Genomic DNA, 13,535 nt, shown 5'->3' with positions numbered 1-13,535 from the left:
GTCATGTACATGAAAATACTGTTCTTTAGCCAAAGGAGTAAAGAAGTGAGGTGTCTTTATGAATCTATTTTGTCACAAGTACTAATGCCCAAGAAAGTGAGTTCTAACAGAGTACTTAAGGACTTAAAGAGCATGTTCTGTGGCATTTTAACCCTTTAAGATATGCATTTTGTGATGGACATGAAATAGTAAACACAAGAACCATACTCAAATTTGAAAAAATGTAGTGCTTAAATGAGCACAAGAGTGCATTGACATGTTTGTCTTAAAAGGAATAATATATAATATTCACTTATTGAAGAACCACCACCAATTGCTATCAAAATGAATTTTGTGTATTACTTTTAAAGCAGTTTACATTGAAAGCTATGTTCCTTACTCATTTAAGCACTTTTGAAAACCTTATCCCTAAAAGTTTTCCGAAGGTCACTTCTTTGTGAGCCCATAACAGAAAAGGGAATAAAATATCTTGTGCTAGATAAAATGCTCCAATGCTATTAGCATCTCAGTACTTAGCTGCTGCATAAATCCTCTAGTAAGTTTTAAATGCTGACATAATAAAACACAGGTAGGAATTGCAAAAGGGGGTTAATGTCTTTGATGCAAATCTTAATTGCCAAAATCCTATTTTTTTATTTTTTATTATGATTTTTTATTTTTTATTTGAGCCCTCTCATTGTCATTATTTCAAAGAGTTTTTAAGAGGAGGGGGAGAAGGAGTCTGTGTGAAGTTTATTCTAGTACATAACGCCTTTAAACTCTGTAATTTCCAGCTTGGTGCCACTAACCAACAGAGAAACTGTTTTTGTGAACAGTCTTGCAGTGAAGTGTCAGAGATGACCATGTCTATGGTGATTCCTAACTGGTGTCAGAACATGACAATTCCTTGTTCTGGGTCAGCGGTGAATACCTCACTCAAATGGTGCAAAGTCAGCCAGTTCTTAATTTTTTATCTCCTCAAGAGTGCATTCAGTGACTTTATCACTGAGAAGAATGACTCCCCTGCCTAGTGTGATCAAGATCTGGAAATGTGCTGCCTCAGCACATTTAGCCTAGACTGCTGCTTGATTGGTGAGGTTTAGATTTGATCTTATGGCATATGTGTCAGTTCTCTAATGGGCCGGGTGAACAGCCTGTCCAGGGGGAAACTCAGCTTTACCCACCTGAACCTGAATCTGGAAGAGAAGTCTTGTAATTTGCCATGTTTTTTGTTTGGGGATCCCTTCATACAGACAATCATATCTCCTCAGATGGAGAGTGGGGTGAGGGCAGTTCTCTGGAGCCGAGCCTGTTAGGTTCTTCCCCTAAGTTCAGGAGCACAGGCCAGTCTAGGAAGACTCTGTAGGCACTGCATATTTGTCTCTGGCAACACTTTCTGCTGCAGTGAAAGGCCTGAAATGAAATTTTAGGCTTACAAACAGAAAAGCAAGACATCAGCTGTCAGAGTGGGGGTCTGTGCTTTTTTAGTTTTGTGCCATGAAGTTCTACACAAATGATGTTATAACAAGACAGCATCCTGTGGTTTTGCTGTTTTTTTTTTTTTTGCTTTATTTTGTAAACCCATTTCTTGGAATTTTTTTGTCAAAAGCTTTTCCCTGTATTTCTACAAAATTTTGTTTCTCTGTCACTTCTTTTGATCACTTAAAACAAGTCCAAACAATCCCGTGGGACAGGCAGGGTATGGAGAGAGTAGAAGACCATGGCCTTCCCTTCTTGTTACTTTGCTTTTTTTTATCATGACATCATGAAACAATCAAATAAAACTCTAAGATAGGAGAAAATATGTTGCTTGTAAGCCTTTCTGATATCATAAAGATTGATTTTTGTTTTATTTTTTTCTGTCAGTCAGTTGAAATCTTCACATGTCTACGTGCTTCCTTTTCAGTTTGAGTCATTTGGGTATTCTCAGCTTTATCTTCACTCATGGCTGAAGCCAGATTCTAAGAAACTAGCAGGGACTGAGTAGGTGCTTGGCTCTTAAATGATTGCTCTTATTATCTGTAAATGTCTACTGTTTTCAAAAGACAGAGTGTTTCAGACCATTCCATTAACCACTTCTAAGCATCCAGTACATACTGCAGATGAGACACCCCTGGCTTACACTTTACCTATCAGGCTTCTTGCAGGACAAGAACCCTGAAAAAAATGTTCACCAAAAGTAAACGTGGGCAGATCCAAAGTATGCAATTGTCAGCTGGGACATTATTCACCAGCTTCAGTGAGCACTGGATCAAGCCTTTGTTGTTAACACCAAATAGCATGTTTCCAAATACCTAACAAGCACTATACATTTAAAGTATGGGGTTTAGCTTAAACCTAAGAAAGCAGACTGTCAGTGTTCCAACGTAACCCTTCACCTTCTGGCATTTTCCAGACTGCCAGCCAAATGAACACTTTAGGAGGAGGTGCATATATATGTCCACAGCACCCAGCGGGTATATCCACCCTACTGTGCATAGGTGTTGGAGCTCTCATGGTATGTAAGATTTGCCAAGTTTGGGTTTGGAGGTGTTTTTTTTTTTTTTTTTTTTTTTTGACTATGCATTATCAGCAAGCATTTTTTTTTATTTTTTATTTTTTTGCTGCTGTTCAGGTGTTTGCAAATGCATATCAAGACAGTACTCTTTATTTGTATTTTATGTGACATACACATTTGTGTACATTTTGCACCTGGAAAAAGCTTTTATGGTTCATTTTGACACTTTCTATCAAAACATTTTTATTTTTATTTTTATTCAGCCATCCTTCATTTTTTGTTATAAATCCTCCAATAGACTAATGTGTGTTTTGGACTTGTGGCCTAACTAATGTCCTTACTAATAACTAAAGCTTTTAAATTAGTATCTCTCAGGAATAAATGTTTGTTACATATTTCTAGTCCCAACTTTTTTTTTTTTTTTTTAATGAAGAATTGCTATGAATGTACACTTGCATGTAATATTTCAGCTGGCACATTTTTAGTAGCTAAATAACCCTGAAAAGGGAGGTTTTAAATTTGAACAGTACACAGACACTTGCTGTATCTGTGGACATCAATTTAAGTGATGTCTCCTAAGCAAGCTGTTGTGTTCAACTGCATATTGTCTAAGGGGAACAACAAGACATTAAAATACATCAGAGTTTGTAACTATGTAACAGCTGTATGGAAAATTGAGATGTTCTGAGTGCTATTTTCCTTAAAAAATAAAAAATAAAAGGAATTTTTTATTCCTAAGGAAACTACATTAAAGGTTTAATGAAGAAAAACTGTACAGGATGTTAGCATTCATCCACTTTTAAGTTTTCCACATTGTGTTACTGTTAAATATAAACAACAACTGCAAAATGTTAAAGGTTAAATATTGATGAGATAATATTGAACTTAATTAGTTAACTTCAACTGCAGGTAGAATTTTAATTGAGTTTAGCTATTTTGACCACATTTTATATTAGTATAATGACAAAAATAACAGGGTAACAAATAACAGGATAGCAAATAATAAATGGTAGTTAAAATCAAGTGTAGTTTTTTAATTTATACTAACTTTGGTACAGTTGATAGAGGAAACTAAAATCATTATCCCAGTTACTCCAGCAGGGATAGAGATGAAGAACTAAAAAAAGAAATGGTCTCTTAAAGAAGATGCGCTTTAGGCAGGATTTTTTTTTTTTTTTTTTTTTTTTGTCTCCTGATTTCTTTAATGACTTGTTATTGTTGTCTCAGCTGTAACCAGAGTCTGCAGCTGGTATTCTTAACAGAATTACTGTGAGAATGCTAAAAATATTTGTCTAAAAATATATAGAAAAATGTTTCAAAAAGAACAGCATTTAGACTGCACCACAAGGACATTTTTTGTGACATTGTTTAGTACGATGAAAAAATTAAACAGAATAACAGCTATTTACATTCACACTGCAAAGTAATTACTGAAGCAGACAAAATACTTAAACCTAATTTAATAATGCTTTCCTTCAGCCTAGGTGCCAAATCTGTGTGTAAATTCCACAACTTGTGCTGGGAGGTGGGGGAGGAAATGAAGTTAAAACAATGTAGGAACAAGTGCATTGAACGCTTTCTCTTTTGTGAGGTACAAAGTGAGTTTCACTTTTAAAGAGAAGAGCGTCATAAATCAGCACAAACCACAAGTTTTAATGAGTACATCTCTTTTGGAACTGTGCAGTGCTTGCAATTCTGTTTGAACAAGACAAGGATCTGGTCTTGCACTCCTTACTCAGGCAAAACTGCCACTGACATTAATGATAATTTTGCTTGATGGCAGTTATGCCAGCATGAGGGGTGTGAGATTGGGATAAACGTGCAAAGTACAACTTCAAATGGCAATGCCGTTGACTTCTCAAACTAGCATTTCCTCCAACTCCAAGGATCTTAAATCTAACATTTGCTCATTCAGAGATTAACATTTAGCATTCTGGGAAAGACTTTCTGGACTTCAGTAACCTGATCAGTACGGTCTCCTTTTGGTCTCTGCCTCTTTCTGGTTCTTTGTATTGCAGGGCAGATGATAGTATCTGGCACATTCCTTGGATGACTTGAAGATAGCAGCCCTCTGTGTTTGGGGCTGAAAGATTGTGAACTCTGTGTTAGCAGAAATGCCACACAGGGGAGGTGAATAGAACATTAAAAAAGCTTTAGCTTTTAGGTACTGCAGTGCAAGCAGAGTTGAATTTGAGAGCTGGGACTTAAGTGGACATTTGTCCCTGCTTTCTTCCTTAATAAAATCTGAGTGTTAACTGTGGATAAGGGCATTTGAGAGATCACTAAAAATGAATCATTGAGTGCCCAGAAGAGCTTTATTATGATATACTATGGAGAACTTCAGAATATACCATGTACTTTTTATGTGCTTATCGGATGCATGTGTGAATTACTATTACAAAGGAAATTTTGTCTATTGCTGCAGAAGCAAAATAATTCACTGAATTAAAACGGCAAAATAAAACTCATCAAAAAATGGATCTGCGTGGTCCTTTCTGGCCCTGCGTTCCCATTTAATTTTCTTTTGCCCAGTGAAAGGCTACTGAGCAAAAAACACAAGATCCAACCAGCAACATTTGTTGTGCTGTGTTGTACATGTGTGTGTAATCTCTTTTGGAAAACCCCGATGCAAATACTAAAACTGGAAAAAATCTCAGTGCAGAAATCCTGGCTGGCCAAACAGAGTAAACAAAATAAAGAAATTTGTAAGATCCGCAGACTAACGTCAGCTTCCAGGACTGAGTCCTTGTAGGTAGATGCATGGAAGGTCTCTTAGCTTGGTTTGTTCAGCCCAATGACAATTAGACTGCAGGAGTTATTCTGTTCCTGAAGTTCCACATGGATGTTGCCACTGCCCAGTTAACCAGTGTGAAAATAGCGTGGAAAATAAATTATTAAACTATACTGTTATTACCAACTTGCCAGCTCCAGAGAAACAAATGCAGCAGCATTTACATATGTGTCCATCTGTCTGTTTTTACACTTTATGTCTTCAGCCAGTGGGTGAAATTGTTTTAATCCAAGCTGCAGTCTGATTTTTTTTTTTAGATTTTTTTTCTTCTGATATTTGTGTGTATGCTGTTTGTAGGTGGACATGCATATTCCTGACAGTAGCTAGTTCTTAATTGTCCTTCGAAGTAACCTAATCTATCTAATCTATCTGTCTGTGGTAGTTTTAACTGGAGTAAGCAGCGGAGTTCTCCATGGATAATTTTCGTTAGTTAGCAGATTGTTACCATCTCAATGTTGCTGAAATCCCTAATCTCAGGTCAGCGTGAAGCTGCAGTGGTTACAATCCTGTTGCCTGATGCAGTGTGAATGGAAGTGCTTTCTGTCAGAAACATGTGGTCTCTTCAGTGGAGAGCCTGCGTAAATCCTGTGTAAATAGAGGGAGGCTAACAAAGGATGAGCCCCTGCAGCTCAGAGCATTTGGAGCCATTTGGAGGCTGAATTTGCTAAATGCTGCTTATACCGCCTGAAAAGTTGAAGAGAAAGGAGCATAAAATCCCTTCTTTTTTTCTCTTTCTGCTCCTACCCTGGGGGGAGGGTGCTAAGGGCCAGGGAAGCCTGAGGTAAGCCTATGAAGACTGTTTTTTCAGTGCTCTTTTGAGTGTGAAAAAGGTGGCATGGGTCACTGTCCCCTCTTTAATGTCGGAAAACCCACACAGTTAGTAAATGTTGCATGTAAACTAAAGCATTTCATCCCTTCTCCTGCACTCCACGGCACTGGGCCATGAACTAGTCACTTGAAAATCGCAGAAAAATTTCACTTCAACATGTCCGGACAGTTTAGCACAGCAGGAACGTAAGAGAGATCAGTAATTAGCAGGTTGCTTTGCTGTTCCCCTTGTCTGCATTGGAACACTTTTTTTCACCTGATGTGAAAAAATGTTGAATTGCAATGCACAAACCATGAACCTGCTGACTATATAAAAAAGCTTAAAGTTTAAACCAGTGTTTGTTAGTTTTTTCTGTAAAAAAAAGCTAGAACAATATATTGGCTTTTTAATATAATCAGTGAGAATTCTCAATTCACTTCACAGATAAGCATGAGCTTTAGACATAGACCCATAGACCACTAAGGGCACAAAAAAGCCAGCCTTTTTTTTTTTTTTTTTTTTTTTTTAAACAGAAAAATAATAAAGGGGGAAATGTGAAAGATTACTGTTCTGCCAATAATTTCTAAAGACTCAAGTCACCAATTTTACAGCATCTATGGATATAAAAATAACGTATCTGGAATGTCATTCCTATCCTCAAGTAAATAATAAAATATTTGTAAATGCTTTTTGAAAACAAGATAAATTAGTGAATATAGTAAAGTGCCTATTCAAACACAGAAAATGAACAGTTTTTTATTCTGTCTCTTGTTGTAGATACACATTAGACACCAGATACCGTGCAACTCTTTAGGCCTTTAGCACATATTGCCAGATGGAAATAGAGACTTGCTCCTGACTGAGAAACTATGCTAAAATATGGTTAGACTAAGCAGAATAGCTTTGTAGGTAATGTCTAATGGTGACTTAAGTTCTCTTTGTTTCTTTCCTATTTGAATTTATAATAGTCATTAATGCCCAGTTTGTGCAAAATGTGTATATGAAGATCTTTACATTATTAGCTCAAAGGTTTTGTATGGTTGTGTTTTCTGGAAAGCACAAGATCTTCCAAAAGAACAGCAGAGAGAAGGGCAGCCCTTTATCTCCTGCCAGCTGTTAGAAGGTCTAAATAACATCTGTAGTTGGAGAGGTGGTGGTGCTATATAAATGAAGTCTCCCTGTTCCTTCTAGTGCAACAACATCCAACCTTTGTTTCTCTCCAAGATGTTCTCTGAAACCTTCATATGACAGAGCACCATCAGACGTGTCTGGTATCTCAGACACACAAAAGGGGAGGGATTGCAGGGGGCTGACTGCAGCAGTTTACCTGAGGACATCCCATTACACAATGGGACAAGTGGTAGTTGAGCATGCAGGTCAAACTGGGATATCTCTGTCAAGACTAAACAGCTCCTGATGGCTTTGTTCCACCTGCAGTCAATCCCTTCAGTAACCTGAACTGCTATACTGGCAGAGCACTGTTGATGATGGCACAGCTCTAAGCTGAAATGCCCACTTGAACTTTGTGTTTTTTAAAGGCCCAGGTTTGTCATTCATAATCTTTCCTAACTCAGTTTCCCCTGACAGTAAGATGCAGTTGGTTAGTGCTGCTTGTGGGATATGAGGAGACTAAGTCAACTTCCATGAACAGTGATCATTCAGATGGGGAGGGGGGAAAAATATAAATGAAAATAATAATAAAAAAAATAACAACAACAACAAAAACAATACCACGACCAGCACTTCATTCAAAGAACTATGATGTGCTGAAGCTGTAAGTATAAGTGATGATTTTAACAGGATGGAATGGAGATAAGGAATTGTCCTGAAGGGTCTTTGATTCGGGAATTGACCTCTCTCTATTAGCCCTCCCTACAGAACAGACTGTCACATCTTCAGAACATATTCAAACAGTTCTCTGTTTCTAGTTTTTTGACAGTGGTAATGAATCGAATTTTTAAGACTTTTCTCTCGTGGTGGTGTTGATCTTAGTAATAAGCTAAACGGCCTTGTTAACAATGGTTTACAGTGCTTATATCTTCCAATGAACACATTATAAGTACAAACAAATAATTGCAAATTATGAATATAAGCATGCGTGCAGTCTCCTCTTTGTTTTGCATGTATATCTACAAATTCTACTCCATCAAAATACTGGACCAAAGAGTACAGTGTAGCTTTCTTAAAGTGAGCACAGTACACTGCAGTTTTCCTGTTCGGAATCCTTTAATGTGGCTTTCATATTGCTTGTGCTATTTTTAGTAAAATGGTGAAGTGTTTTCTCCTACATTGCCCCCGATTAGATATCCCTTCTCTTCTCTCTTGCCCTTTAGCATGACAAACAATAAAACTATAAGAGAACTCTGATGATGAAGAAACTCACTAAGTCCTGAAATGTATTTCTCTGGAAACCACTTTTCTTACTGCTCTGATTGTTACGATGGTAATATAAACTATTTCTGGGGTTTGAATCTGGGTTGTTACCAGGCTTCTGTGCTTTGGCATGACTGGGATATCCTTTCCAAGTATCATTTTTGATTAGACTGGGAATCTGTTGTCTGTTCTGTTCACAAATGATGAAAAGACTAGATGAGCAGCTTCTAAGCAGCACTATCTTCATGTCTTTCTGGGCCTTACTCTGTGAGGAACACAAAAAAGGACTAGGACTGAGATAATACTGAGAGACTGGGGAACTGTCTAAAGGGAATTCATTGATACAACATGACTGGACATGCCTTCTGTAGGACTGGACTCTGTGTCCCGTACAGTTCTTAGCTGTGTGAACACTGGACTCAGCAAACTAGTCTGCCCAAGGAAGTCAGTCTGCAGCAAGATGAGTTTGAAATTACAGTGCAATGAAAACCCTGCCCTGACTACTTACACAGTATGTTTTAAATAAGTGATAGTCTGCTTTGCTTTCAAAGCAAAATAATATATCTTGTGGGAAGAAACTCACAGCATGCTAAAAGTGTCTGCACACAGAGCTAGCATAGAACTTCCTGCTGTGTAAATAAGACCTCCATCTCCAGCCTCCTCCACAAGCACTTTGCCTTGAAGAGAAGGTTCGTAAGAAACCCTGTGTAGGTGCTTTGCAAAGAGTCTTGTATACTCTCTCCATCTTTCATAGGGGTTATTGAGACTGTTATAAAACACTGATAGGATCTTAAATAAGTTGGGTAATACACCTGAGTCTACTGACTCAAATGTGTGTAGTCATTGACTCATCTACAAAGAGAGTGCCACTTAAAAATTCTCCACTTTTCCAGAGCAGTGATAAGGTTTTGAAGTCACTTGTACTCTTTGCACAAGAATAAATGAGTGAACAGTGTCTAAAGCAGGAGAAAGTCACCCTCCATGTTTTTTGCTGCATTGTGAAAGAGTAAGCCAGTGGGCCAAACTCTAGGCTTAATTTCCCGACTGTAAAATCGGGTTAACTATGCTCATATAATTGCTATTTCCATACAAGTTAGGACTTGACTGTGCTCTTCTTACAAGATACTCTCCAAATCAAGATGTGAACAGTTCAGAAAAGCAGAACCACTTGTAATGATGTTTTAAATGATTTAAATTTGGATTAATTCCTGCTGCAATTAAAACATGCTTAATCCGATCTGCAGTGGAGTGACTTTCATGCCTGTTAATTTTATTTCACTTTTGCTAAATTCTTTTTCTTCATTTAAAGTAACTCATGTTTTGTTTGGATAAGGCAAACTAGAATCAGGCCCTCCTTATCCAAGACGTAAATCATTGCATCTTGGAAGCATCAGTTAAGGGCTACTTGTATGCTATCTTGGAACTAGAAGCAGTATCCACTAATGTCAGTAGTTGTAGGGTTATTAAAGATATGACAATACAGCTTAACAGGATTCAGCCTGTAGTTCACCAGGAGCAACAAATCTTGCAGTGTGTATTCACCTTCTGAGGTAATTTGGAGGTACGATATTTTAGTTTCGTTTCATGAGGTTGTGGAGCAGATTAAGGAAGTGCTGTCTCTTACCATTTTAACCACTGATTAAGCTGGAAAGGCAATGGAAGCTTTAGGTGAACTTTCATCTCCTGGGCTGCTATTAGCTTTTTAAACCAGGATATTAACAACTCTCCAAAAGGTCTAAACACTGATTTAACATGTAGGTGACTCCTGCTGAGGATACTCACAAAGCAGAGAGCATGTATATAAGGAGGAACAGGAATTTGTGTATAGAGCAAACCAGTGCTTTTAGCATGAGAAAGGATGATGCAGAAAGGAAGTTTTATAGCTGCATATATCCTATGCATACACACACAGCTTTTACATACAGAGACAAAGATATCTTTATCCACACGACAGATAGACAAACAGACTGACTGACTTCAAACTTGCACTTTCAGTGTGGATTTTTTCCCCCCATCTCCGGGTACTGCTTTTCAAAATTGCCTGAGGCTACAGTACAGCACCTCAGATCCCCAAGGCCCATTGCCTGGCTCCTAATAGCCACTCTCCATCTGTGTCACATGAACAGCTGATGAGATAGCTCCAGTGTCTGTATTTTGGAGAGCATATCCACCCAGGTTAAAATGCTGGGGTTGCCAAGGAGCAGTCAGAAGCCATTAGTGTTTGTGAGAATTTGCCTTGCAGCAGTTCCTTGGCATAGTAGAAAGTAAGTGTGTGTGTGTGTGTATGTGTGTGTGTGTGTGTGTGCTAGTGTGTGATAGGAGTGGGGTGGAACGGGGAGGGGGGGAGTGGAAAGGAGTGCTTTCTAAATAACCAACATCTTACAAAAGTGAGCAGTTGGTTACAATATATAGGGCTTCCATAATCTCTTTGATTGGTTTGCTGTGATCCAGCTCTCCTTTTTCTGTCATTAATGGAAACAAACAGAAAAGAAAAGAAGCATGAGAAAGAGCGGTGACTTCGGGGTCTTGCTCTGGTGTTTGGGCAGATGGAAAGGAGCTGCTCTGCCTTGGGGCAGGGTGGTTGTAATGAAGTGGCCTGTCAGTCTGTAAATAGTGAGGGTCATCTCTTCCATGTGATGGAGGGTATCACATTGCAGTGAAAATGGAAATGTCAATAAAATTAATCTGCCAGCTCTTTGCTGTGGCTTTTTCTGTCTCTCTGGTCTGAGAGGGTTGGTTTTTCAGAGGGGAGGTAGTGGAAGAAGGGTGATCTGGCACAGGAGGGGAGATGGAGCTGAAACGCAAGTTTTGAAGCAAATGGGCTGTATGTAGCTGTAACGTATTTCGTTTAGTACCACTATGGAGCTAGATGAGGCTATAGGAATTAGCTCGTGAATCTATAGCATTCCTCAGGAAGCTATGGAGCGTCTAGCTCAGGCTACATTGAGCACAGAGTTTATTGTTTTAGGCTTTCTTGGACAAGGTTTTTACTTAGCATGGGATTTATGGCATTTACTGCTAATGAATGTCTATTCTTAAATTACAAAAACCACCGTCTCAGCACAATTCCCAGATGTCCTTCCAGGACCTCGGCTTCTTAAACACCAGCAGGGAGCATAAACTCTCCACTTCTCTGTTTTCCTCTTTCGTGTGGCTCCGGGCTAATGATGTGTAAGGAAAACACAGCAATCTATAAAGTCTCAGTGCTGTCCCAGTATTCTTCATTTATTTTGCATTTGATTATGCCACAAGTCGGATCTTGTTTCTTTCCTTTTTTTAAAGTTATTAGTTCAAATATTAATGTAGGAATATGGCATATATTGCTGCTCTTGATTGATGCCTTCCCAAAAACAGGAAGACGTGCTCGTATGAATTTTAAGAAAGTAGGGGTCCTGCAATGCCTTGCCAGAAGAGTTTTTCAGATACATAATTTAGATGCCCTCCAGGCAGGCTTTCAAGGCATTTTTGCTGGAGGGCAAGAAAAAATAACTATGACTGTTAAAAGTAAATGATTTTTGCTAATGCACAATTAATGCCAGGGAAAAGCACAGAAGAGAAAGATGTTGATGGAAAGTTCTGATTAAGTGAGAGCTCTACCTTGATGTGCATCTTTTTTTTTTTAATGATAATAATCACTGATGCAGAGATGTAGAAGTTTTCATGTCATGCAAATGCCGTATGCAGGGTCATAGTAGGTGTACGTGTGTGTGCGTGCGTATGTATGTGTGTTAGGGGTGATACTTCTGGGGGGGGGCTCATCTGACAGTGTGTTATGTGCACTGAACAGTGACACAGTTACTGCCACCTCTGCAGAGGGCCTCGAATATATAGACTACAGAACATTTAACTTGATTACTTATAGTACGTATTCAGAATGGTTGTAGGGATGCCTTTACAGTGAATGGGTTTTCTTGTGGCAGGTTTTTCCACATTGAATCCTATAATTGACAAAGAGCTATTGCACTATGTCAAGCACACGATTATAATTGAATTAATGATATATGCATGTGTGAGACAAAATTAGTATTTGGAGAGACATGGTTTCTTAAGTTTTGCATATTTGTATCAACATTCATATATAATGAGAAACTGTATGTTCTGATCTATCAGAACAAAATAAAACTGTAGTAGTATCTTGGTAATTAATGATACGTTCTGGCTTCTATATGTTGTTTATTTTTCTCTTGTTTTTCTCTTTGTTATAGGGGACGGTTTAGACAACAGTGTAGCCTCACCTGGTACAGGGGATGACGATGACCCAGACAAAGACAAAAAGCGACAGAAGAAAAGAGGCATTTTCCCCAAAGTAGCAACAAATATCATGAGAGCGTGGCTTTTCCAGCATCTCACAGTAAGTGGTGTCCAAAACCAAAATAGATGTGCCTAATTATGTTTATTCATTGTTATTAGAAATCAATTGTCCCCATAATTTTTGGACCATTATTAGGGCTCAATTATCTTTTTTTTTTTTTTTCCTAGATTTTTTTCTTGGCTCTTGGAATCATGACAAATCTGAAAGAAACATATATTTGTGTATATATAAATATACATACATACCTAGAGAGAGAGAAATAAAGAGAGTACAAAATAAAGAGAATACAAAATCATTGAACAACACCTACATATAAAGTAACCATTTTTTACTTTGAACTATTTAAGTTTTTTTTTTTTACTTTGAACTATTTAAGGGGGTTTCTTGCTTCCGCATATACAAAGCTCTGCTTTCTTGATTGTTTATTGTTGCCCTCTGTTTACATGACTTTCATACATGTTTGTGGCAGAGAGAAGCCCAATCTTTGTATTCTGACATACTGGGGGATGTTAGGGAAGTCAAAGCAGCAGCTTGCAAACTTGTTGTATGTTGTTTTTGTGATGAATATAGAAGGCTTACAGTTTCCCTAATTCTTCGGTTGTATAACAGAGAGCAATAAACACTTTTTTGGTTTCTCTGCAAGTACATTATGTTAAATACTGTCCATACTCACATTTTGGGGAGAGAGATTAAATACGTCAAAAGCTATACCTTAAATGGGCTATCTCTATGCTCCTGCTTGCAATTGTTGGTGCAATGTGTTTGTGTTCTGTTG

General features: G+C 38.1%; 1 protein-coding gene across 1 annotated transcript in view; it reads left to right on the top strand.

The window, feature by feature from the left end:
- Positions 1 to 2,373: 2,373 nt before the first annotated feature.
- MEIS2 (Meis homeobox 2) overlaps positions 2,374 to 13,535 on the top strand; it is a 133,622-nt gene continuing 122,460 nt past the window's right edge. Inside the window, exons 1-2 of the mRNA XM_035329134.1 lie at positions 2,374 to 2,476; positions 12,654 to 12,799. Of these exons, the coding sequence (XP_035185025.1) occupies positions 2,416 to 2,476; positions 12,654 to 12,799 (207 nt within the window). The 5' untranslated portion in view covers positions 2,374 to 2,415. The remainder of the gene's footprint in view (positions 2,477 to 12,653; positions 12,800 to 13,535) is intronic.

The sequence above is a fragment of the Oxyura jamaicensis genome, chromosome 5 (genome assembly GCF_011077185.1).
Source record: "Oxyura jamaicensis isolate SHBP4307 breed ruddy duck chromosome 5, BPBGC_Ojam_1.0, whole genome shotgun sequence".
In the NCBI taxonomy this organism is placed as follows: Eukaryota; Metazoa; Chordata; class Aves; order Anseriformes; family Anatidae; genus Oxyura; species Oxyura jamaicensis.
This window is presented reverse-complemented; position numbering and strand designations above follow the sequence as displayed.